Source organism: Lolium perenne, chromosome 7 (genome assembly GCF_019359855.2).
Source record: "Lolium perenne isolate Kyuss_39 chromosome 7, Kyuss_2.0, whole genome shotgun sequence".
Taxonomy (NCBI): domain Eukaryota; kingdom Viridiplantae; phylum Streptophyta; class Magnoliopsida; order Poales; family Poaceae; genus Lolium; species Lolium perenne.
In genome coordinates this window covers 324,796,833-324,823,822 of record NC_067250.2, presented here as the reverse complement: position 1 = coordinate 324,823,822, position 26,990 = coordinate 324,796,833, and the positions used below count along the sequence as shown (strand labels likewise).

Below are 26,990 nucleotides of genomic sequence, written 5' to 3'. Positions count from 1 at the left end.
GTTGTTGTAGCGCGGTTAAATTCTCAACAGCTAAGCGCACATCAGCAAGACTGCGTTGTACGTCCGTCATTTGATCTCGCATTGTAGTGACGGTCACATGAGTAGCATCCAACTTTTGAGAGATCGCTTGGACCGTCTCCTTAAGCGCATCATCCTGAGCGCGGAATTCACGTCGCATCTCATTACGAAGAGCCTCATACTCCCTCCATGTGATGATATCTGCAGCACTCTTGTTTTCCTGGTTAACAATTTTATGATCACTAGCAGACATCGTTAGAAGGTTAGTGCACTAAATCAAAAATATATGGTGGTACTCTCACAACTCCCTTAACAACTGATAAGAAAAGGTAAATCTTACCGCTCCAAAGTGAATTAGTAGTGCTTACCAACTTGGATTGACAGACTAGTGCACGGATGTAGCGAAGCGAATATCAAGGGTATAAGAACAATCACACAACAAAGCAGGGTATATGTGGGGCTGTAGGTGGGCTACCTATTTGCACCAATAACAAGCTCTAGTGCTGACCGTAGACAACCAATGATACTCACACAAGGCGATAAAAGTGGCAAAGCAACTATTTGTAGGAAAGGTTGCAATGCACTCGAGAGACACTAGCAAAGCTCAACGAGACAGGCACAAGATTGCTCGACTACAGGTGCAGTAAAGAAAACTTAGGCCTTCACTTGATTCTACTAGCACTTCACTTTTTTTTTGATTTTTCTTTTGTATAACACACGCAGCTATGTAGCTCTTTTTGCTTCTTTTCTAGTTTCACTTTTTTTTTTGATATTTTTGACACAACTCCTTGATAACACGGCCAACAAGATATGCAAAGCACCAAAAACCTAACGAGCAGCCTGTCGAGCGGTAAAACTAGTCTCTTTTGGGAAAGTTCCTAGTCACGATATCGAAAGGCTGTGGCTATGGTTGGGAACAAGCAAACTGTAAGATATGTGTACTCGGAGCAACAAAAACTGACTCTAGATGATAGCGGAAACACAAACCCTAACAATACTAGATGGAAGAAAAGGATACGCAAAAACAACTACGACAAGCAACTAAAACTCGAAATTAGTGCAATCTAAGGCTATGGCAAACCCTAACCCTAACTTTTTATGGCTTTTTCTGGATAGGAAACACTCACAACTCAACTATGGGGTGGATTGTGGATTACTTACCGAGGAAAACTGGAAATCTGATACCAAGATGATATGGGGTGGCCCGATCTTCTCAGTAAGCAACGGTGGTGATAATGATCACGGGGTGAAGGCAGCGGAGAAACACGACGATGTAGTGGAAGATAACTTGTATGACGCAACGAGATCTCTCGATTGGTCCCTGTCGCCAATGCAACAGCTCTCAACCCTGCAAGATATTCGCAACTCCACACACTTGCGCACGTAGCCGCCGACCACGAAGCGGTAAGTTGCAACCGTCTAATTCCCAATGGAACAGCAGATCACACAAGACTTTTTCAGGATCTACACAATATCAAGCAATATGGTGTAGGGATTCAATAGTTTTGCATAAGCAAACAACTAAGAACTAGGGTTTATCTTAAACGTGGTCTAAAGCAGCTAGGGGGGCGTCCTGGGGACTTATATAGGCGTCCAGGACGACCTCAGGTCGAAAAAGTACGAAAATAACCGACCCAGAATAGATCTGGTCGAGACAGACTCGGACTGGTCCGGTCTGGAATCCGGTCAACCGGACCAGGGACCGGATTGGCCGGTTTGGGGTCCGGTCAACCGGGCGGCAACCGGGTGGGCCGGTCTGGGGTCCGGTCAACCGGGCGACAACCGGATATTTGCGAGGATTTCCGGTTTTAATCCGGTACGATAAACTGCGTCCGGTTTGGCGCCCGGTCGACCGGTCGATGACCGGGTTGGCCGGTGCGCGCCGGTCGGACCGGGTGCTGGACCGGCCTGGACGTCTTCTTCTCCTCTCGCGCATGCCTCCCGCTCCTCCCTCGCGCGTCCATGAGATATCTTCATGTCCAGCTCCATGTCCAGCTTCACGTCCATCTTGACGTCCGTCTTCATGTCCAGCTGCTCCTCTCCTCCTCGTGCGATGCTCGTCTCCTCTTGATACCTGATGATACATAAGTAATAGGACTTAGGCAGTATAAAGTTCTCATCAATCAAATTACCGTTTAGAAACAAGTTCACCTGTTGTTTAAGTAGCTTCGCACGAGCCCTTGTAATAGGTCCAATCCGAACTTCATTGGACTTGAGCTTCACAGCAGGTTCATCTTCATCTATCAATGATGGAGGTAGTGGTGTAGTAGGGATGTCCTCATCAAAGGGCCTTCCTATAAAGAGGGAGTTTGACCTTGATGTACTTCAAACATGGTGTCTTTCATCAACTTATTTGCCCGAAAGTCTAGCAAAAGAAAAATGCAAGAATATCTAAAACCAGAACATGTACTCCATTGAACTCGGTTGACATTATTCTTAGTTCCAAACCAATAGTCAAATGATACACCATTGCATGTGATAATACTTATATCTAGGTATTCCAGTAGATACTATGATCAGGTAACTATAGGTGACTTAGATTTGTTGAAAATTCAAGCAAATTCCCAACGTAAATGCACACACGCTTGTCCCGATAGAATTATTGTTGACATGACTACCACAACGATACAAGCAAGTGAAAATTCTGGTGCATTATATGACTCCGACGAACCCAAAGCTAACAAAAAAGGTAACAACACTGAGGGAAGGAAACTTAGCTCGCATCAAAAATCCACATTACCATCTAATATAAGAATAGGGGTGATCCAAATCATAGGAATGCTCGTAAGTTTCATCACAAGTTGACATGCTAATTGAAGAAAACAATGTGAGAAAAGTGAAAAAAAGGTTTTCATGCCATCTTGGAGAGCCTCTCCCTGCTCTCGGAGTTCTTCTTGCTAAGCATATGTTGCTTCCCAGCGCACCGCCGCACGATCTTCACTGTCCCCGCCACCCTGAACCGCTTCACCGACGCCTTAGTGACACACACAAAACAAGAACAAATTATTAAAAAAAAACACCCAAAGCAACTGAGGGACTTGTAAGAACTACGCATAGGCCGAGAGGGACCAGGAGGAAACCTTGTGTGTCTTCATCTTGTAGCCCTTGCCGTCTTTCACAATGATGGCGAGCGAGCGGGGCCGTCAGGGAGAGCTTGTTGGCGGCAGTGAATGCCAATGGCATGCCAGATCGACTTGGCAGTGCACCCTGATGCACACATGATCACGCCGCCGAAACAAGCCCGACACACGTCCGTGGTTACTCGATGCATCCGACCTGGATCAGTCCTTGCCGATGCAAGATTCGGTGATTCGTCGCTGGCTTGGACCAAAAAGTTCACCCTTTTTAAAGGAGGGGAGCTCAGCGAGCCGATGGAAGGTGGAGGGAGGGCGGTGATGCGAGGGAAGGTGGAAGGCGAGTGGAACGTAGCGACGAGGAGAGGGGAGGCACGGCGGAGTAGAGAGAGGGAGTGCGGGTGCAGTGTGGATGTGGTCATGAGGGTGAGCGTGAGGGTGGAGTGCAGGTTGAAGGAGAAAAATCTCGAGGCCGTGAGGGTGGCACCGCTTAATGAATATGATGAGTATCTAAGAGGAAGTTTGTGAACTTATAATGCAAAACTACCACTCTGAGGCCAGTTACCCGGAATTCGCGATTATTCTATTTCTTGATGCTAGCAATGTATAGTGGTCAAATAGGATTATTTTCTTCGCGAGACCTTTTATTTTCTCTGAATTCGCCGTTTTTTGTCAAAACTATTCATCCATCCTGGATTCGTCGCTGGGAAAATGGACCTCCCCAGGCCAAAAAAATACATCCATCCGGCACTAAATAGCGCCGGATTTCGGCCTGGGGAGCCCAACGGCTGGAGATGCTCTAAGATGCAGCGACCAAAGAAATAGCACCACGGGCTAGTAGCCTGGTCTCAGCTAGCGGCAGTTCTGTGGTGCCGACTCGCCGCGAGAAACAGCGTCGAGGAGGCTGGCGGAAGTTGCGGTAAGCATTGGGGCAACGATGTCGACGCGGCTCAGCCATACTCTGTCGGAGTGCACGAGGAGCTCCTCCAGCGTCGCGGAGTGGACTTTCCTCCGTCTGTGGACGCCGGGCCAAGTGGTTACCTTGTGGCTGAGCTCGAGCACGCGTAAGCGCGGGCAGCGGGCGAGCAAGGCATCGAGGTCCTTGTCGACGACGATGCAGTCCAGGAGGCGCAACGTCTGGAGCGCGGCGAAGTCGCCCCCGGCGGCGGCGGGCGGCGCACGAAGGACGACCGGGAGCGACTCGAGCACGATGGAGCCGGCGCGGCGGAAGCACGGGAGGTGGAAGTCGGCGGGGTTCGGGATCGAGCCTTTCGGCGGGAGCGCGAGGACGACCGCCTCCGGCGCGAGCCGCGCGGCGACGCGTGCCAGCGAGGCGACGTCCTCGCGCACGGGCCAGTGCTCCCTGGGCACGCGGCGGTTCTGCCTCGGCACCCGGATCTCGAGGAGGGAGATGGCGGGGCGCGGAGGGCGGGCGACGAGGCTGAGCACCGCCGCGAGCGACTCGAAGGCGATGTCGCGGATGGAGATGTCGCCGAGGCGGGCCCAGAGGCCGCGCCAGCGGCGGGAGAGGCACTCCCTAGAAGCCTGCAGCAACGTCTGGGAAGCATCCGGAAGGAATACATGGATGCGCATTATTATGGAAGTAAGGACGCCACACTTGCCTTCTCTGGTACTACCTCCGTTCCAAATTATTTGACTCAAATTTAGCTAGATACAAGCCAAATCTGCGTCAATTAACTTGGAGCGGAGGGAGTACTTACTCGTGAGTATTAACTATATTAGTTAGATAATGATAATAACATCACTAGTAGTACGGAAGAAAGCTGGAGCAACTTAAATGTTCCTTTAAGCTAAATTTGCCATTGCTTTACTGATGTTCCTCCAAGTGTATGTTCTTACATCATTAATCTGTGCAGACAGACCTATGCTGTTGAAACCGAACACATGGAAATATGCCATCCGTCAAGATTAGAGAATCATGGGAAGGACAGTATGGAAGTTATTTATGCAGGTTTGTGATCTGAAAGTATGCAAACACTTTTGGTTTTTATTCTCTGCACGAGTACGTAGGTGGAATTCTAAAATCTGATGCTTCTATACAGATTCTTCCAACACTAGTGGGGCGCTATTTGGTCACCATGAATCCTGAAGAGGGCGCCAACAAGGACGTACTGAAATGTTATATCAGTAATCAGAGATCGCTTGTAACACTAGTGACAATCATTTCATTTTGTTTCCAGAAAGAGATTGTTTGAATAATTTGTACTTGTAGTTTTCATCTCCATTCACCTACGTTCATACCGTCCCAGTTTTCCAGTTTATTTTTTTGCCAATGTTGTGCTGCAGTTTCCCAGTTTATCGCTTGTAACAGCAGTGGTACTGCTGCACTATAACAGCCCCGGCCACCTGATTCTCCCGCGCGAGCCACGGTGAGAAGACCCCTGCCCGCCTTTGGGGATAGGGCCCGCTGCCAACGCGGCAATGGCAGCGGCGGCGAGGGTCGGCAGCAGGGATGGGAACGCCTCGGCGACGCTAGGGTTTGCTCCCGAGTCTCCCAGGTCGAGCAACGCGAGAGCTCTGTTCGTGGAAAAGGGTGTTTCCAAACATGCCCGTGCAATCTACAACTATCGCTTGGTGTGATCAAACAACTCTGGAGGCGGGGGATGGGGGTTCCATCCTCGCCACCCTCAGCGTTTTCAAAGGAAAAAAAGAGTAAAAAAATGTGGATTTCATAACACGTGCACTGTGCACGGCGACGTAGCTCACTGCGGTGCGCTACACCTACTGGGCGTCTGGGCCTTCCGTTGGTCGGTCAGGCTGGGTCTACTGGGCCTTGGCCCATAAGCATAGACACTTCCTCGTCGTCGTCCCCTTGAAAAAAAAAAGACGGGCTCCTCATCCTCTACGTTGGCCGATCCCCAAATCCGCCGCCGCCGTAATTCCTTCCCAAGCCACGTCCGGAATCCCGGCGAGCATTCGGAGGGCCAGGACATATCGGTGGAGCAGGAGGAGTAATATTACAACTTCATTAGCGTACAACGCGTGCAATCCAAATAAAGTAGTAATGTGAATAATATTGTGTTATGCATACACACGATTGCGCTGATTCGGGATTACAGGTTTGCTGCTCAACATACATAGGCAGCCTCACAATTTTTTTATGCAAATGTTGGAAAGTAATTGAAACGCGGGCTGATGGATCAGTCCAGACTGAATATAGTAGTATAGAAAGATAAAGGAAGCTCCCAAGTACACCCATGGGTAGTCCCTCGCACCACAAATTTCTAGAGAAATCATACCTGCTGCTTCTCCACATATGGCATGTTTATGTGTTTCTTTGCTTCTTCTTTCCATGCCTTCACTACTGCATCGGTAGCAGAAGGGTGGAGTATCACCTCGTTGAGCTTTTGCAGATGTGATATGCCCTCTACTCGCAGTCCTTCTTCGATTTCCCTTTGATGACATAATGGAACCGGAGTTTTCGTTTGAGGATCTTCAGTTTCCCTTTGAGGACTTTTTGGAACCGGAGTTTCTGTTTCAAGATCTTTGCTTTCCTTACAAAGCAGCAGAAGAGAGGCAAGAGGGATCTTCACCCCTTTGTCGATCTTCAGAGGCGGAGGCCTTGAGTTTGAGGCCTCGAAGCACAGCCAGATAAGGCTTATGAATCCACCAACTTGCACGTGGAAGACGCTGTCCCATAACCCATGGCCATCCTCTGCTAGCTTAAGATATTGCAGGCATTTCAAGTGCTGCAGGGCTCCCAGTTCAGCGCTCTCGAGACCAGTTGAGAAGAGGTGCAATTTCTTGAGATTACATACCTGTCCTAACTCGAGAGGGCTAGGCAGGCTTCCATGTCCTCGACGTAGTTTGATGGAATTGACAGTGCTGTTAGTTCGGAGAAGATTCAGAAAGGTATTAGAGACACCATTGAAATCAATGGAAAGCGACTCAAGAGTCATCGGATGTTCTTTAAGATTCTCAGCCAGTCTGCTAACACACTGGATAAGTTCTGGTGTATCACTTGCTAATGGTGTAGAAGTCGCAGGAGATGGATCATGTGTATTACTGTTGGGGTTTGATGCTGGTCCTGCAGATGGCTTCCTTTTGCTGAAAAAATTCTTCTTCTGCTTCAACATACTTTGTCTACTAGCACAAGTGACTAGTTTTGGTGTATCATTGGCTACTGGTGTAGAGATCGTAGGAGTTGGATCCTGTCCATTACTGCTGGAGCCTGCTGATGGCCCTGTAGAGGGAAGCACTGGTGAACGGCCGACAACTAGCGTAGAAGTGTTGGGAGCTGGATCTTGTGCATTACTGCTGGAGTCAGCTACTGGCCCTGCACACGGAAGACCTGGTGTACCACTGGCAACTGGTGTAGAAGTCGCAGGAGCTGGATCATGTGTATTACTGGTGGGGCTCGCTGCTGGTCCTGTAGACAGCTTCCTTTTGCTGAATAAGCTAGAAAGAGTCTTACCTAGCCTGAATAACCTGGATTCTGGTGTACCACCGACCGCCACAGGACTTGTGCTGCTTGGAGTGTTCCTGTACCATACCTTAACTTTTTTCAGATTTGTGGCGTGTTTTACTGCAAGTAGAATAATTTCTAGACCTTTTTCTTCGTGGACAGCTATTCCACCAAGAGTGTGCAGTTGACTTTTCTTTTCGGGAAAAAACTTTATGAGCTTCTCCACATTATTCGAGTGCATATTGGTTAGCTCAAATTTTCCAAACAGGTATGTAAATCGTGGTAGCATGATAACTTCCACGGGCAATTTTATCACCACTATATCCTGAGTGTCTCGAGCATCCCTGGTGTCCCGGGCATCCAGCGTCTCTAAGAACATGAGCTTCTTCACATTTTGGGGAAGCTCTAGGATGCCAGTATTTCTGAGGCTGAGATACTTCAGAAACAGCAACACACATATGTTATCAAGATCCTTCCGTGTAAGCCCGCGGCAACCTTCGAGGTCCAGTACTCTCACCAGCTTGCATTTCTCGAAATCCAGAATTCTACTCTTGAAGATTGCTAGGGACCTGAGAACAGACAAATCCATTCCCTTTGGACGTTTGGTGCCTTGTACAAGCTGGCTGGACTGAACACTGAGTCGACGCACTAAGCCAGTTGTGCTACGCAGGGGCTGGTCCTTGTGAATCAGACTCACGAAGTTTCTGGATACGGCCTTCTTGATGGTAAACTCCAGCATGATACTATGAACTCGGCACCTCTTGGCAACATTGGAGTAGTTGCGAATCGGTACAGGCTCAACCATATGCTGGTCCATCAATTTCCTGACACACTCACGGACATCTCCGACAACTGATTCTGAAGCTTTCACTATATCAGGATCTCCTGGAACCAATCCTTCAGCTATTAATCTCCTGACCAGGTTCTTGCTGTTGATTTGATGGCCACAGGGAAATATGCTTACATAAAGTAAGCACTCCTTTTCACCATGATTAAGCAGGTTCTCGTAGGGCTCCACACGTGCCCTTCTCATTTCTGCAAATATCGTATCAGTTCCATTCTGCTGTTGGAATTCTTTAAAGGCGCTATCACAATATGCCAGGATTTTACCAAGATCTTGGCTCACTTGTTTAAAATCTCTGCTTTCTGGATTTAGTCCTTTTCTACGCAAACATTCAGCTGCGCTGATCAGCGCTATTGGTAAACCATCACATTTATCAATGATGATATCTACATCATTGTTGCCCAACCGATGCTTATCTTCTTCTGTGTAGCCAGCCATTCCCCGGAACTTTACCCGGAAAAGTTTTCTTGAATTTTCTTGGTCCAGACCTTGCATTGTGTACTCATAACTGCCGAAGCTGTAGTCCCTGGCGACGCAAGGAACTTTTGTGGTCACAATTATTCTGCTGTCCATAACATTTTCACTGAATGCATTTTTTATGTCCTTCAATGGGGTCTCTCGCAGCACGTCATCAACAAAGACCAAGTACCTGACATATTGAATATACACCTTCCTATCAGAACATGTACAGACATGTGTACTTGTGCAGCATGGATAAAGCTGGTAATTTTACACAATATTTCAGGTGGATTGCTAGCCTTCTTGTAGGAAAAGTTCATTTCCATGTGGTAGAAAAGGCTGCTTTATGTTGGGCTATTTGGAAATTAAGAAACAGAGCATGTTTTTTTTTTTAAAAACTGATAAAATATCTGGCAAAACTAATCTGTTATGCCTGTTCTTTTTTGAACTACTGGGCAGGCATATAAAAGGAGGAGGATAGAGCTGAGATGATCAGAGGAGATGAAATTCTACAGGAAACGGCGCTGGTCACACACAGGGGATCATCATCTTCAAACCCTTTCAGAACTGAAGCTCAAGATGATAATAAGTGGCAATTGACGAGAAGTGAATAAAAAGCGCCTGCTCTCTGTCCAGAGATGGAGGCCACATGTTCCACATGTATAGCTACTGATTACTTAGGTGTTCTGGTAGTGTGGTGTTTTGGATTTGTAGTTTGCCCCGGGAGTTTTTAGTCTCTGCTTGGTGGCTAGGCTAAACTTGAGAGTGGAGTTTCAGTTCTCTTTTAGTTTTATGGTTTTGTTTCTTTTGCCTTCCTTTTGCCCCTGGGGGTGGACTGTAACAAAAACTCTGTTCCATTAATGCTGATAGTGGAACCGGAGCATTTTGATGCTTCACATGGAAAAAAAATGTAGTTTTTTTATGTACAGGTAGATTGGTGGGTGAGTAGCGAGTAGTCTATTTTCTCGTGTCGCGGTTCTTCCGACGCGTGGTAGTTGTTTTCCTTGCTGTAACGACGAGCAATGTAATCTGTCTTTCTTCAATTAAACCGATATCATGGGAAAAAATGGTTCTACCAATATTTATTTGGTTTCGGATGTTGATATTTTTTCAATAACCTTGGAAAAAAGGTTCTGCTAGTATTTATTTGGTATTTTGGATGTTGATATTTCCTCATTAACCTTGGTCAAACCTTATGAAGTATGTAAAAATCTGTAAGACTTAGATTTTGAAGATTTCAAAGCGGAGGTAGTAGTGTTTTCTGAACCGAATGTGAATTTTACACAAACAGAATTTAGGACATTGGCGCCACTAAAAAGATGTAGACCATCTAAAGATGATACGGAATCACGTATGCAGGCAAAACCATTCGACATAAACAAGATTTTCGAGAGAGAGGGGTGGAGGGAGATACCTTTTGTCCTTTTGGAAATGATGCAAAGCTTCGGTGGTACTTCCAGGTGCTGATGTGGGAGCAACTTCATGGCGGATCTTGTTTACAATGTCCACAGAGCTGAGGTCAGATGCCACAACCCATGACTTGAAATTGAAATCCTTGGTGATAGCATCGTCTTCGTAGAGTGCCCTTGCGAGGGCAGTCTTTCCGGAGCCGCTACATCCCACGATGGAGATCACGCTTAATCTCCCACGATGGGGCTCAATCCGTGGGGAGAGCAGCTCCGCAATCTCCTTTTTGGGTCCCTCGATGCCAACCAGATCCTTCTCTCGAGCATAAGGAATAGCAGATCCAACGGAGGACGACGGGCCGGCCGGTATCGCTTCAAAGCTGTTTGGCAGCTCATCTTTCAACTTCTTCATACTCTCCTTGAACTCACTGATGCGCTGAATAAGTAGAGGACGAGAATCTGCCCCAATCGCTGAGAGGATGAAAGAGCCAAATGGTCCGGGAACCCAGAGACCTTGTATGAAGTCATCGATATCATAAGCCAGCTCCTGCAGCAGCAATTCCATTCCTGCTGTCAGTTGCAGCTGGTTCTGCTTCCCCTGTAAGCGCACTGTGCGTATCAACTCGAAATCCTTGTTCATGGACTTGAGGCCAATGGCTACCTCCCCGGCAAGCTCTCTGTTTTTCCCTATGAGGTCCACCAGCATCTTGATAGACCCCATTACACTCCCGATGGTGCGCATGACCTCCATTGCTGCCCACTCCGCGCCTCTCCCTCTTACAGCCTAATGTGGAGAAGACTTGCATCAAGCGTACAGGATGTACATCCAACAGGAGAGAGGATCGATATACTCCATATATAAGGAGATGAGAATAGTCGCCAATCACAATATTCTAAGCATTTTTTATTTGAGATGGTTTAATTTTAACCATCAATTTGACCAATAATACACGTGTCATAAAAATTATGTCTTTAGACACTTTGTTCAAATATAATTTCATGACTTTAGGAGCACATAAACTATGTTATTTGGGTTTTAATAGTGAAATCTATATCATCAATGAGAACCATAGTTTACATATTAAATTCATTGCAACTCAAAGTGTCTATAAAAATCAAAACACTTATATGCAATAAATATGGCTGCATTTATTAATCGATTCAGACGTCCAGGTGTTTTCCTTTTCAAAAGGAATTTTGCGGGTAAAGCTAGTCCTTAGATGCGATTCTTTGATAAACCATGACCCAGACAGCAAAAGTGATTGGAGAGTTTTCATCCAGGACCGTAATGTACCCGCACTTAAATATATCATATATAGAGGATCATCTTAGAAAGTATCCAGGACCGTAATGTACCCGCCGCTGCAAATTTTCCAACTACCAATACAACTGGCACATGTGACTTCGTCACCACACGAGAATCACTATAGATCCATGAATAACTATAGCGCGCAGCCCCCCATACAGCCACAGATACACACACCCGAGACCTAGAGAGATCTAGAGACAGGAAGAAAAATAGAGGCCAAGAGAGATAGAGATCAAGATTTTAGATCATGGAGAGTCTACCGATGGTGTGCTATTCGGCAGAGACAATGAACACCCTCATCGACAAGGTCGCCAAAATGGAGAATTATTCCAATGCAACTGAAGAGTTCTCCGACCTGGCTCAAGAATTCAAGAAGGCTGTGCTAAGTCTTAAGGAGGATTTCTTTCACAACCTTGCCTTGCCCAAGGTGTGTATGAAGCAAGTCAGGGAGCTCGTCTTCGAGATTGAAGACTGGATCGATCAGAAGCCGGTGACCAACATGCTGGTTCCATCGGACATGGAAGATATCAGAAATTTCATGACTGAGATCAAAGAAGCGCGTGAGCGCTTCACATGGTATTACGATCTTCTCAAGGTAGTGCCCACGGAGCCTGATGTTGCTGGCGTGGCAACCAGCCAGACCAGCAACATCAACATCGACATCAACTCTTGGCTGCTTGTCGAGGAGAAACCTTGCCATGGTCTTCTCGACGGACCAAGAGACGAGCTTATCCAGCATCTGACTGACGGCAAGGACGAGATGCGAAAGGTCGTATCTATCGTCGGAATGGAAGGTCTTGGTAAGACTACTCTTGCCAAGCAGATCTATTCAAAGCTTTTACTTCGTCGGCAGTTTGAGTGCCAAGCTTTCGTCTATGTTGGCAGAAGAACTTCCATGACAATGATACTAAAGGATATACTCCGTCAACTGAACCCTGTCAGTAAGAAGTGGCAGCATTGGAGGGTTGTAGATGTGCAAGAAATTATCACTGAGCTCTGGGAATACCTCTGCACAAAAAGGTACTTTATTTGCATTTACAGCGTAACATTGTAAATGCATCGATGCTGCTCCAATGTTGCAATTAATAGTGAAAATACTATAGTTCTATACACAATTATCAGGTTCATTATTCGTTGTTTCTTTTTTCTTTTTTTACTTTAACTTGCATATTTCAAATTGTATGGTACCTGTTTTAAGATAATATGTTGATCCATACTTACCCTAAGTATTCAGGGCCAAGCTTGAAGGTGAATGTAAGTTTGGAGCAGATAGGTCGCACAAGTGCTGCAAATTGTCCAGTTTAGACACTTCTCTCGAAGTAGACTTTCACCCCGCTCTATAAACAAAGCCGCAACGGCCGAGCCCGCCGGTGGCAACACGCCGTCATCCACCTGCAACTCCGTGCTAGACCTACCCATGCCGCCATTGAGCCGCCATGTGCTCCATATGCCATGAATGGCGTCGCCGCAACCTCACTCCTCGCAAGACAGCCCCGGCCAAGACCACACACCACCGCAAAGAAGTGTAGGGTTTCGTAGCAGAAAACAAAAAAATTCTAACTAACGCAACCTGGTTGCCTAGATATATCTAGGAGTAATGCGGTAACGGAGATGGTTTCGGTGATGTACACTCGTAGACCGAAAGCGGTTAACGTTCCGCTAGAACGTGGTTGATGTAGTCACTACTAGGAAAAAGCCTACTGCTGGCGCACCTATTTTAGCTACCGCCGGCGCACCAGAGCCCGCCGGTGGCAACACGCCGGTGATATATGACCACTACCGGCGCACCTTGATGTTCGCCAGCGGTATATACAGTGGCGGAGCTTCACCAAAAATCAGGGGGGGCGAAAGATAAAATATCAATGTTTGGAGGGGCGAAATGCTAATTTTTCTGCATCTAAACACTCCCTAAAAAAAATTCTTCAGAACTTTGCAAAAAGCTGGGGGGGGCGGCGGCCCCCCCTGACTTACACTAAGCTCCGCCAGTGGGTATATAGACCTAGCACCGGCGCAGTGGGTTGGGTGCGCCGGTAGTAATATGTTTTGGAAATAAAAAAAAATCAACGCGGTCAGGCTGCTCTATAGCGAGGCCAGGCGTTGGGCGTGGGCGGATGCACACGAATCGAGGAACGCGGTCACGCTGCTCTGGCTTGCGCGCGACGGGCCAGGCGGTGGGCGCGTGCGAGCGTTCCGGTGACCGGGGCAAGGCCCGTGCGGCGGGTGTGCTTGCGCGCGCGGAGGTGGGCCTGTGTCGAGCGAGGCGACGGCCGGTGGAGCTCTGCGTGTGGGCGGTGCTTGCCCGCTCCTGCGCGCCCTTGGTCGCACTTGGCGGAGCGGGGCGGTGGCCGGTGGATCTTTGCATTGAGGCGTGCGCCGGGACGGATTGGTTGAGCAGGGGCGGCAGCCGGTGGAGCTTGGTCGAGCGGCACGGCGGCTGGTGGAGCGCTGCATCCCTTGACCGCACTTGGCGGAGCGGAGCGGCCTAGATGCGGCGATTTACACAAAAATAACTCTTTGTGGGAAAGAACACACGAAATGACCCTCCGGCCAAACTATTTCACGCCTCTAACCCTTTTGTGTGACGCCCTTGCGAACACACCTGTCTATGTGACGCCCGTGGGAGCGGCGCCACACATTGTCGGCTGGCGGGCTCGAGCGCCACACAAAAGGGTTAGAAGCGTGAAATAGTTTGGTCGGAGGGTCGTTTCGTGCAATTCTTACGCAAAAGGGTTATTTTTGTGTAAATCGCCCCCTGGATGCTAGCAGCTGGAGCGAGGAAAAGTGATTTTCCATGGCACCTAAGGCCCCGTTCGGCACACAGGTTTTGGAGGGGATTAAAGTGTAATGATTTCCCTGGACCAGCCAAAGACTCTTGTAAACACGTACTGAACTGTTCGGCCGGCCGGGTTTGTACCGGTTTGAAAGTGTTTCAGCTCCAAGTATTTGTACAAAACCTGCTAATACACGTGTGAATAAAAACGCTAGGCACCCCTCGCGTTTTTTCTGGCGAGCGTGCTGTCAAATAAGGCTGAAGTTTTACTGCATGTGTGATGCTGCGGGCACAGTGGCATTATCATGCTGTACGAGCTGCTGCGGGCCATCCCAAAGAGAAAGCTAGAGACGATGAGGGGGCGGCGTGTGGGCGGGGAAATAGGGCAAAGAAGTATCGGACTCACAGATCCAGTTTTTTGCTCGCTCCTGATCGTTACCTGGCCCTGAATAGCTAGAGAATCATGCCCTACCAAACCAGTAGCCACCCGAAACACTTGTTTTCACCCAAAACACTACATATTATACACTCCAATCCCCAAGGCAGGTGAGAGGAGAGAGAGGAGGGAGCAGCGTATGTGCGCATGTGCGCTGTCAGGAAGATTGGTCAACCGACCAATAACAAGCAAGCACACGGATTTGTGTTTCTTTCAGATGTTTGCAGCCATTGGATCTTTCTAACGTGCGGCTGGATGATGAGGCATCTTTAGTGGGCACACCCGTGACTGCTGTGACTGCATACCGCAGCATTATTGTGGTACACCAGCACTGCCAATCTACTGCCGGCGCAGCAACATTTATGTTCGCCCGCAGTATCTGACGGTATTGCTTGTAATTAGGACAACACTTATCTCTGGCGCAGGAAAACGCTGGTACGCCGGCGGTAGATAGGTACCACCGGCGCACCAAATAAGTGATGCGCCGGTGGTAAATAGCGCTAGCGTACCACTTATTTGGTGCGCCGGCGGTAGATAGTGCGGCTATAGGCGTTTTCCTAGTAGTGAGTCGTACTCGTCGCCGACCTCAAGGTCGTGTTGAAGTCCTCCTGGTACGACGTCAAGTGCCGCAAGTGCAACACCTTGTAGTTTCGCACACATACATTGCTCAATGATGCTCTCGTTTCCGTTCCAGCGGAGGTGCGGAAGTAGATCTTTTGGATCCGGATCTCGACAGCGCTCCTGCGTACCGGGTGGAGTACTCCCTCAGTGCGGAGCTCTTCGAGGAACCATGCATGGGAGAGAGAGAGAGGGGGAAGAGGGGAGGAGGCGCCCAAGGGGATCTCCTTTTTCTCAACCCTAATTGTGTGTCCTCCTCCTCCCAATGCCTCGACCTTATATAGAGGGAGGGGAGGGGGGTTTGGTGCACCCCAAACCCTAGGGTTTGGGGATGAGCCATGGAGGGTGGCTGGCTGGGCCACCAAGGGCCCATGCGCCCGCCCCTCCCCCCCCCCCCCCACCTCCAAAAAAACCTAGCCGCCCCCATAAACCCATGGGGTGGCTGGCCACTTAATGGGCTCCCCTCCGGGAGGGGCCCATTAAGGTGGGCTGCACCTTTTAATATTAAATAAATATATAATTAAATATTAATTATCTTAATTAATATATACTACATATTATTTAATTCCCGATGATTCGAGACACCTCTCGAACCACTCCGAACATTCTTCAGATTCTCTCGGAACCCTTTCCGGTTTTCTCTTCTCTATTATCCGGCGTTTCCAATGAATCCAAAACAATCTTAAGTTTCGTTGAACCCTTAAGTGTATTTCCCTACGGTTCGAGAACGACATATACATGATCGAGATGCCTCTTCGATCAATGATCACCAGGGGTTCTGGAGAACCATAATGATCCATGTGTGCTCTACGAATATAAAGTCGTTGAACCGCAAATGCCGAGTCATATTCCCTTTGTTACTTCGATACAAGACTTGTTAGAGATGTGATCATCGTTATCATCATACCTAGTTCGATCTCGTTACCAACAAGGCTATTCAACTCGTTCACGTGTGATTCCATCCTCATGACCTAGTCATGTGTTGCAACTTGGATGTAATCTCACCGAGTAGGCCCAGAGTATCTTCCGTCATGCAGATGAACAAATCCCGTTATTGACACATACGCCTCAACACATCTCTTTGGAATACCTGAGCACCACCTTTATTATCACCCTGTTATGGTGTGGTGATTGATGATGTCTAAGCAGCCGCCGGTGGCAGTGATTAGATATGGTCTCACGGTCTAAGGATTAGGTTACACCATTTATGTTAGTATCGCAACGCTGGACTTTGTGATTGGATCACATTGCAATACATATGTTGGGAATGTTCATCATATCATTTACCCAATGATATGATCCCATTGCCAATTGACTTATATGTCCATGATCGGGAAACATCGATCATCTGTTGACCACAATGAGCTAGTTCGCATAAAGCTTGCTAGGAACTCTGGTTTGTTTACATACCACACGTGTACCAATGTTTTCGATTGATATAGTTATAGCATGCCATAAAACTTATTATGAACTATTGATATATAATAATAAATACTCTTTATTATTGCCTCTAGGGCACCATATCCAACAAGAAGCACCCTCACCGCCACGCCCGGGGACATAGCCGCGCCAAAACTGACGTCACCATGCCTCTGGTCAAGCCGATCACTTTTTCGGCATCCAAGAACTCGCCACTGCACGCAGCAAGAGCATCACCTCGACCCTCCCGGAGGAGGAACCGCACAGCTGTACAACCAAGGGCCACCGGATCCGGGCCCACCTAGCCCAGATCTGGTACCAGCTGCGGTGTAGCCTAGAGGGAGCCCACCGGCGTTGGCCCCACCTAGGCCCTTTTGGCCCAGGATGAGGCCCTTCTGGCCCAGATCGGGGCCCGCCTAACCCCAATCTGGGCCGCGTCGCCAGCAGCAGCCGCCCTCCGCCGCACGCCGCGCTAGCCCGCCACTCCGCCTTGAACCGCCATCGTCAAGTCTCACCGCCGCCTCCAGACCGATCCCGAGGAGCCCTGAGAAGCACCGCCGCCATCCGCTACTGCCCCGCACAGAGCCAAAAACGAGAGGCTAAGGAAAGGCACGCCGGCAGCGGCACCGCGCGGCCTTTGCCCGGGGGGGGGGGGGGGGGGGAGGAGGAGGTGCGGAAGATGGGTGGGGGCGCGGGGGCTTAGGGTTCGCCCGGTCGTCGCCCGTGGGGGACGACCCGAGCGAGAGCGAAACGTTTTTGGCCTGACGCTGATATGCAATACTATCTTTAAAGCTTTGCTTTCTTGAGAGGAGAGATTGTACGTTGACAAAACCTTGGGCGCAGCGGTCGCATAGAGCCAGCGTGAAGGCCCGACGGGGTTGCGAAAAAGATCTCCGGTTAAATTCCGGCCAGAGTTGGGGTGTCGCCGACGGACGCCGGGGGAGGGGGGGGGGATATACTCAGCTGGTGGGGCGGTTGAATATTTTTAGGGGAGTTGGGTCGGTGTTGAGGACCGACTCTTACAATCTTTACCCTCTAACTGTTTAAGGGATCAGGTAGGTGAGATTTTGGCCGATTTTTACTCCTCTAAAGCTTTAGAAGGGATCGGTTAGAGATGCTCTTGCAACCAGTCAACTCTGCTAGTTCTTTACACTATAGGACGCAATACACTAGGATTCGTGCAATTTATGCCAACTAAGAACATAAGGACAATGCTAAATATTACATAGAAAACCGTTCCGAGGATAAAAACTGGGGACTTGCCATATTCATGTACGGCCATATTGGTTGTTGATAAAAATTTGCTAGTACCTTAGGACCAGTCCAGCACGCAATTGGCCCAGGAAGTTCCTTACTGTTGTACTCAAAGTTTTGAATATGCGGGTATAGCTTTTTGGAAGACCTCCCGCTACGGCTATACCATTTATATAGACTAAATGAGAAAAACAGCTAATAGCCAGTATATCCGTATTTACCTATAGTTTTAAGTTATAGTTTTCCTCCCTCGAATCATGTTTGAGTTGTTTTCCTCTTTTTTGGGTAAGGTATGACTGCAACTTTCCATATTTTTGGAAAAACGCTAAATGGATACTATGGTTCTACTTTTATCTTATCTGAATACTATGCACTAGAAATGAGGCATTTAAATATGCCAACTTTTTATCGAATAAAAAATGTTATACCAACTTCGCGCATAACAATAATGCTAGGTTCTATGTACAACACAGTTTTGAGGATCAAAATTTGAGGACGTACCACTAAATTCATTTGTTGCCAAATAGGTTGTAGTAGAGATTTTTCTTACTAACTTTGTTGTAGTTGTTGTACAATATGATTCATTATAGTTGTCTTTGTGGAATCTTTTTTGTTCATTTTAATGCATTTTACGTATTTTGAAATCATGTATTAATTTGAATTGATTATATATAGTAGCTGATAGATACTTACTTTATTTGTACATCTATATGTTAGGTACTTCATCCTAGTCGATGGCATATGGAGTACATGGGCATGGAATGTTATCAATTGTGTGTTGCCAAATAATCGTGGAAGTAGGGTTTTGACAACAACTTGCATCACGGATGTAGGCATGTATTGTTCTAGCTATCCAAATGATCTTGTATACCACATGGAGGCACTTAGCAAGGAGAAGTCCAAAATCTTATTTCTTAGTAAAACATTAAATCTTCAAGACGAAGAAAAGTGGGCTGGTTTTGAAGAACATTCTTGTTACATGTTGAAACTGGCTGATGGAATGCCATTGGCCATGCCATTGGCCATAACTGTTGCAGCCGGCTTATTATTAGCCAGGAAATCCGAGGCACCGGCAGAACTGAAGATGCTCGGGGAATCTATTATTTCATCACTGAAGCAGTATTCACCCTGTGAAGGAATGAACAAGATATTACAAATGAGTTATGCTGATCTATCTCTTCCTTTGAGGTCTTGCATTATGTACCTGAGTGTTTTTCCAGAAAACTATACTATCCAGAAAGATCGCTTGATACTGCTATGGGACGCAGAAGGAATTATCGTAAGAATAGATAAAGAGTTCTCTTTGGTAACAGGGGAGAGGTACTTCAATGAGCTTATTAGTAGAAGACTGATTCAGCCGGTTTTCCACCTTAGTTGTCACCAGGCAGTGGGATGTACTGTTCATACTTTAATTCTTGATTTCATCAGATCCTTGTCGAGAGAAGAAAATTTTGCCATGACAGCTGCAGAATTGATTTGTGTTCCATTTCCATGTGACACAATTCGACGGTTCTCGCTGGACTGCCATAATGAAGACGAAGTTGACACCTTGTCCACAAGCAGCGTGAACCTGTCAAGGATGCGATCCCTCACAGTCTTCAGGGATGCCGAAAGGAAGGTCGGTCCTCCATATTCTCAGCGTTTGCCTTGGGTTTATGCGCATGGTGAAGAGATGCGTCCTACTAAGGCTCTAGAAGTTCCTATCAATAGTATTTTGGCTTTCAAACTTCTGCGAGTGCTGGACCTAGGAGATACAAAGAATTTAGAAAAACATCATCTGGAAGGCATTGGAGGATTGGTTCTACTGAGATACTTGGGGCTCGCAGGGACTAGTATATATGTGCTACCAGAGGACATTGGAAAACTGGAGCAGTTGGAGACCCTAGATTTGAGGGGGCATATTGGGCTCGTAACTTTTCCAGCATCTGCAGTTAAATTGCGAAAGTTGAGGCATCTACTGGTTGAAGTAGATGCCACGAATATTTGGGAGATGCCGAAATTAGAACGAGCACCGTTCATTAATGTTGAGAGTAGCAGCTCACTTGGTAATGTGGTAGAGCTGCTGAGGAAATCTGAGCAGATCAGGACGCTCGGCGTATCTATGAGAACATCAGTTCCAACAGAAACCGACCTCGTGTCATTTCTGGACGAGGTTGTAAAGTCCAAGGTCCAATTCCTAGACCTTGATTATGGGTATCAAGGTTCTGAAGCGATTCCCATACTGGTGGATTCATGGGAGAAGGTAACAGCTCCGCTAGAAACGAAATTTGAGCCCCGAAGATTTTCTCTCACCATCTATTACTCCAATGGCTCGCGAATTACACCTAACATGGGCTCACTTGCCAGCCTCACCGAACTGGATATTTATCTTTATGAAGCAAATGCAGAAGATTTCATTGTACTCGAGGGCTTGACCAATCTGGTCCTTCTCACATTCCTTGCAATGGATTGTTCCGTAATAGGAAGGTTCATCATCAAGGGTGGTATCTTTCCATTTCTGAAGGTGTTTTCGTTCAGAGTCAAGAATAGCTGGATGGGGCTGCAGTTCGAAAAAGGAGCCATGCCGCAGCTCCAAAGGCTTGGGCGTGGCTTCCATGTAATTAAGCGGCGGGGTCAAGCATATCCGGATATTGGCATCGAGCACCTCACTCGCCTCACACAAGTCCATGCCATAACCTTTTGCGAGGAAGCTACAGTTTCAGAGGTGGAGGCCGCGGAAGCTGCCATCAGATATAAAGTATCTGAGATCGCCACCAAACCAACATTAGAATTGAGCAGAGAAAATCAAGATGAGATGTGGACGGTGGAACAACAGCAACCGACACTTGTCAACCAATTATCCGAGGAGACGAGCATAGGACAATTCGAAGACGATGACCAGATCCGGGAGCACGAAGAGCAAGTATCTGGGATGGACGGCAAATCCACACAAGAGTGGAGAATAGAACATGAAGACCCGATGCGGAAGGACAAAAGGATATACTACACTCCTTCCAAAAAACAATTATTTGAGAACGTCCAGAAACGCAAGTTGCGTCGGATCATATCATCTTTGTCCGATAAGATGAAGGACGCGGGGAGAAAATTAATTGGCCACCCCAAATTGCGTCGGATCATATCATCTTTGTCCGATAACAGCAGCAAATTCAAATTAGAGTCGAGCACAGAAGAGGAACACCAGATGCGCAAGGGCAAAGGGAAGTAATCCATACCATAAAAAAAATAGTATTCGAGAGCACCGAGGAACACAAGTTACAGAGAGCAGAGTATCTGAAGAAAAGATGAAGGGGCCGGGCAAGAGTTCATCGGCTCCATAAAAGTATCTGAAAAGACCAAGAAACATAAAGTAGAATTCAGTGCGCAATCTCAAGATAGGATGAAGAACAACCAAGAGCTCTAAGCTCGATAGGAGTGACGATGGATGAAGAATCATCGCCCGTGAAATATCACGTGTTTAGTTGTAATATTGCTAGTAATAAAGAAAGCTTTTATTAGCAGGCTTATAATATGGTACTTCCCTCTTCTATTAATGTATAAGCCGAGTGTATGTTATTCATTGCCAAAAAATAATACGATACTACATTGGAGTTTTCTTTTTCTATAAGAAAGTTCGGTCCTTGCTACTTTCCTCGCGGGGTTCAGTTCTTGTACCTACGACTAGGCCTATGCACTTTGTTTTAAATGGAAATTTGTTTCTTTTTTCTGTTTTTCTTATAATTCGGTTAATAAGAAATTGCACCGAAATTATACTGTAGTTTTTAATTAGCCATTAACTCGGTCAATTGACAATTCAGTTCGGTGTTCGGTTTTAATCGATATAACCAAATGTGACATATTGATTGCATGCGTACAACCATCTCCATAGCAGAACTAGTGACCAGGCCACTGTAGTGACCTAGCATACCACTGCATGCGTACAACCATCTCCATAGCAGAACTAGTGACCAGGCCACTGTAGTGACCTAGCATACCACTGCATGCGTCCAACCATCTCCATAGCAGAACTAGTGACCAGGCCACTGTAGTGACCTAGCATACCACTGCATGCGTACAACCATCTCCATAGCAGAACTAGTGACCACACCACTGTGGTGACCTAGCCAAGTCATCGACACAGTTCCACTAGTATTACATCACTTAGAGTGCTACAATAAAAACATTGCAGGTTCAAGGAATGTCTATAGAATTACAATACAAACTCTTTATAAAAGATCAACACAATCTCATAATTACAATAAAGTAAAACTGCTAATTTTTAAAAGAATAACTCGTAGACTAAACTTATTACTAGTTCTACCTACTGATAAGGGGTGGCCCGATCTTCTAAGTAAGCAACGGTGGTGATGATGATCACGCGATGAACACAGCGGAGATATATGATGATGAAGTGGATGGTAACTTGTATGACGCAACGAAGTCTCTCGATTGATCCCTGTCGCCAATGCAACAGCTCTCAACCCTGCAAGATATTCGCAACTCCACACACTTGCGCACGTAGCCGCCGACCACGAAGCGGTAAGTTGCAACCGTCTAATTCCCAATGGAACAACAGATCACACAAGACTTTCAGGGGTTTACACCAAATCAATGCAATATGGTGTAGAAATTCGATAGAGTTGCAAAGCAATCAACTATGAACTAGGGTTTATCTTAAACGTGGTCTAAACCTAATTTGGGGGCGTCCTGGGCACTTATATAGGGGTTCAGGACGACCAGGGGTCGAAAAGATACATAGAAAACCGACCCAGATCGGATCTGGTCGAGACAGACTCGGAGACGGCCGATCAGAGGGCCGGTCGACCGGGTCTGGGACTGGGCGGTCCGGTCGAAACCGGGCCTGGCACCGGGTGCTGACCGGAATAAGGGTCCTGGAACCCTGGAAGTGGCCCGGATGGCACCGGCTGAGGGCCCGGTCGGCGCCAGGCTGACCCGGCGTGGCGCCCGGTTGGACCGGGCCTCGGACCGGGCGCGCCGGCGTGGCGGCCGGTCAGACCGGGCCTGGGACCGGGTGCGCCGGCGTGGCGGCCGGTCAGACCGGGCCAGGCGCCGGCCTGGACTTCGTCTTCTTCCCTCGCGCATGCCTCCCGCTCCTCCCTCGCGCGTCCATATGATGTCTTCATGTCCAGCTTCATGTCCAGCTCCATGTCCAGCTCCATGTCCAGCTTCACGTCCAGCTGCTCCTCTCCTCCTCGTGCGATGCTTGCTCCCTCTTCATACCTGATCATACATAAGTAATAGGACTTAGGCAGTATAAAGTTCTCATCGATCAAAGTATCGCTTAGGAACAAGTTCACCTGTTGCTTGAGTAGCTTCGCACAAGCCCTTGTAATAGGTCCAATCCTGACTTCATTGGACTTGAGCTTCACAGCAGCATCGTCTTCATCTTGCAATGACGGAGGTAGTAGTGTAGTAGTAGGGATGTCCTCATCATCCCCCCCCTTCAAAAGGCGTCGACCTCGACGCTCCAAGGTCTTCTCCGTCATATGGTGTCAAATCAGCCACATTGAAAGAATTGCTGACACCAAACTCATCAATTGGAAGATCTATAGAGTATGCATTATCATTGATCTTGGCAAGCACTTTGTAAGGACCAGCACCACGAGGAAGCAACTTGGACTTCTGTAGCTTCGGGAACCTATCCTTGCGAAAATGTACCCAGACCATATCACCAGGCTTGAACAACATCTCCTTGCGCTTCTTGTTCACCCTTGCAGCATTGCTCTTGCCTTTCTTCTCTATCAACTCTTTAGTCTTCACATGAATCTTTCGCACAAAATCTGCCCTCTTCGATGCCTCCATATTGACTCTCTCATGTATGGTTAGAGGCAACAAATCAAGTGGAGTAATGGGTTTGAAACCATATACCACCTCAAAGGGACACAGCTCTGTGGTAGAATGTACTGCCCTGTTGTAAGCAAACTCCACATGCGGCAAACAATCTTCCCACTCCTTCAAGTTCTTCTTTATCATGGATCTCAACAGTTGTGACAATGTGTGACGCCCCGAAACCAGTACCATGAGGATTCCAGTGAACCCGCCGAAATCCGCATGATATCGATTCAAAGACGCCCTCCGACACGACGTGCACGACGAATCACACACGTGATGCCAGAGGAATTAACACGAGCGGTAACATTACAACAGGATTACAATAGAGCCCACAAGAAAACATATATTACAACAACGACTCCAACGAGTCAAGATACAAATATACAATACAAAGATCCAAATCATACAGAAGATCAAATACGTCCGAGTACGGACAAGATACAAATTGGACTAAGAGTCCTGAAGATAACCAGTGGCGTCCATAACCCCGCCTAGGCCAAGCCGAAAGGGTAACCTTGCTAACGTCGCCTTCATCGAACATGTCTTCATACCTGCCCGGTTATGTCCCAAAGAAGCAGCAATAAGTACGGGTTCGTACTTAGCAAGACTTCAAGACGTATAAGCATTCGTCAACCAGTCGTCCTTTGTACTTGAGGCACGCAGGGGACTTAGAGGACGCAAGAGGAACGTCATAGGCAATATGGTGGGGTTGAGCGGCAGCGCGCAAGCACTAAAAACCTATAGAGATACTCTACAACAGTCGTCTAATCAGAGAAGATGAGAGAGCGCATAAGCTAGCAATTCTATACTCTGCAAACATAACACAACCGATGCGTTCCCCCCTCGCAAGGAAGTACTTACAAAGGCACTCACACGGTGGACAAGTTTTATTAAGTAACTGTTGTAGTAATGCTATATTACTACGCAAGTTATTAGCAAATTATTAGCAGCAACATAAAGGTGTAAGTTGTTCTATGATCAAGCCATACAATTCCAAGTCGTCCATAACCGCGGACACGGCTTATCGATAAGATGTACACCCTGCAGGGGTTGCCCAAATGTAACCATACGCATGCTCGAACCCACTTACTACAGGTGGAGTCTCACAACAAGATCGTTCCCAATGCAAGAGAAAGTTTAATGGGAGCCACCCAACTAAGCTACCCGTGACGAAGTCCGGCCGTACTCCGATACGGACCCAGAGGTTTGCGACGGCTTCCAAGGCGGGCACTAACGACCGGCCAAGGATAAGGAGCCCCGCATTATGAGTACAGTACAGAATATAAACACCCGAAGGCAACAGGAAATAAATCGTGCATATCGTGCATATGAGCAAATAAAACCAAGGTTGTGGCTCCCAATAAACAGACTCGAGGAAAGGTAGTGGGTGATGGGGGTCCCACTCCCCACGTACGGGTAGAGCGCTCAATCTCGGAACAGATAACAAGAACTCGGGTCCTAGGGGACATTAGCGAGTCAAAGTTCCGATGCTTTCGCAAAGGGGCTCACAGATGCCTCTGCTTACAATTTTAGTTGTTAACAATAAATAGATCATGATTATCTCTAACAACTGATGTAACATGTGATAACTTCCCAACAGATAACCCGATAAGATAGCAACAACGGTAAGGAGATAAAAATGGCACTAGCATGCACTACGACTCGCAAGGCAGACCCGATAACCAAACAACAGCTGTAGGAGGTGGTGGTGGCAATATGGGCTGCTTGAGGTAACAAGTGGATAGGACACGTGACAATAACGCAACTCAAGGATAGCAATAAGGGAGAAGGTAAAATAAAATAGGTGAGCGACTCCTGCAGAGACAGGAGTTTAGGAAATGCTTGCCTGTTAAAGCTTGCCGAGGAACATCCGGAGAACTTGTCGTATCTCACAACACCACTTCGCGATCCTATCCGGGAAGAAGCAAATGCTGGACAAACAACGGGTGCAAGTCTTACTACTACGGATAAAGAAGATCCAGCATGATCATGATGTTATGCATGACACGGCAAAGGTGATGCGATGCAATTATCCAATTAAGCGGGATCGGAATCCCGGACAAACAAATTAGGGTTGGAGTTGCATTTCTACCAACAAAATTAAGTGTTGATTAGCATGGCACAACATGGCAAGGGTGAGCTACTTCAATATTAAGCGGAGCGGGGAAAACCCTAGGTGGAATTCCAAAATACTCTGGTGTTCTATTAGGTGAGATGCACAAACTACCAACGCGCGACATGATGCGGGATGCAAACAGATGAATGGATGGCATATTCATGTTCCTCTCATTTTTCTGGTCAATTTTCATATAGAACACTTTTTTTTTGATTTACCGATTAAAAGTTATTAGCATATTAGTTTTTATTAATTAAAATAGAAAAATAGATTTATTTTAATTGGGGTAAGGACCCGAAAACAAATTGTTTACAGGGGAGGACCCCGGGTTGTTTAGCAAAAGATCTAGGGGGTTATCGATAAACTGACATAGCCAGGGACGCCGGGTAGAGGAATAAAAACTAGCAGGGGCCTCCATGCAAAACTGACGAGATATAGATCTGGGGGAGGGGGGTTTCTCACCGGAGGGGCAGCTAGCCCAGGTCGCTGACGGGTGGGGCCCGGAGCCACGTGGCTGCCAGCGTGGCGAGGCGTGCTGGAACGCACGGAAGCTGTTCGACGGGGGGGTGCACGCGCGCGGGAGGTGGTCACCGCGTCTCGGCGTGGAAGCGCGCGGGCGTCTGGAGGCATACCAGGAAGCGAGAGGGGGCGCCACCAACGCGCCTCGTCGGCGCGGACCCTGGGGTGGCGGCTCCGTTGTCGGGGAGTCGCCGGAGGGGCGCCGGAGACGAGGTTCTGCGGCGGAAAGGTTCGGCTCAACGAAGAGAAGAAGAAAATGGAGGCTAGAAAGGAAGCAGGGATGTCTGGGGGGTGCGCGTTCTCACCCTGAAGCTCGACGTGCCGTCTTCAGGACCGGAGGAGGGAGGAGCTCGCCGGAATCGACGAAAAACGTTGCTGGAGACGGAGAAGGGAACCACGAATTGGCGGCGTCTGAGAGCACCCGGGCTCGATTGCTTGCACGAGGTGAACGGGAAGAGTGAGGCGAAGCTTGGGGTGGTCTCGGATTGAGAGG

General features: G+C 47.7%; 2 protein-coding genes across 2 annotated transcripts; one reads left to right on the top strand and one right to left on the bottom strand.

Moving 5' to 3' along the window:
- Positions 1-6,065: 6,065 nt before the first annotated feature.
- On the bottom strand, positions 6,066-11,069 carry LOC127319230 (disease resistance protein RGA4). The gene is made up of 2 exons (XM_051349466.2): positions 10,236-11,069; positions 6,066-9,011 (listed from the first exon to the last, which is right to left on the bottom strand). The coding sequence occupies exons 1-2, from the start codon at positions 10,976-10,978 to the stop codon at positions 6,347-6,349; spliced, it is 3,408 nt and encodes a 1,135-aa protein (XP_051205426.1). The 5' UTR covers positions 10,979-11,069; the 3' UTR covers positions 6,066-6,346.
- Positions 11,070-11,600: 531 nt separating this feature from the next.
- LOC127319201 (disease resistance protein RGA5-like) lies at positions 11,601-21,598 on the top strand. The gene is made up of 2 exons (XM_051349428.1): positions 11,601-12,556; positions 18,751-21,598. The coding sequence occupies exons 1-2, from the start codon at positions 11,784-11,786 to the stop codon at positions 21,236-21,238; spliced, it is 3,261 nt and encodes a 1,086-aa protein (XP_051205388.1). The 5' UTR covers positions 11,601-11,783; the 3' UTR covers positions 21,239-21,598.
- Positions 21,599-26,990: the final 5,392 nt, after the last annotated feature.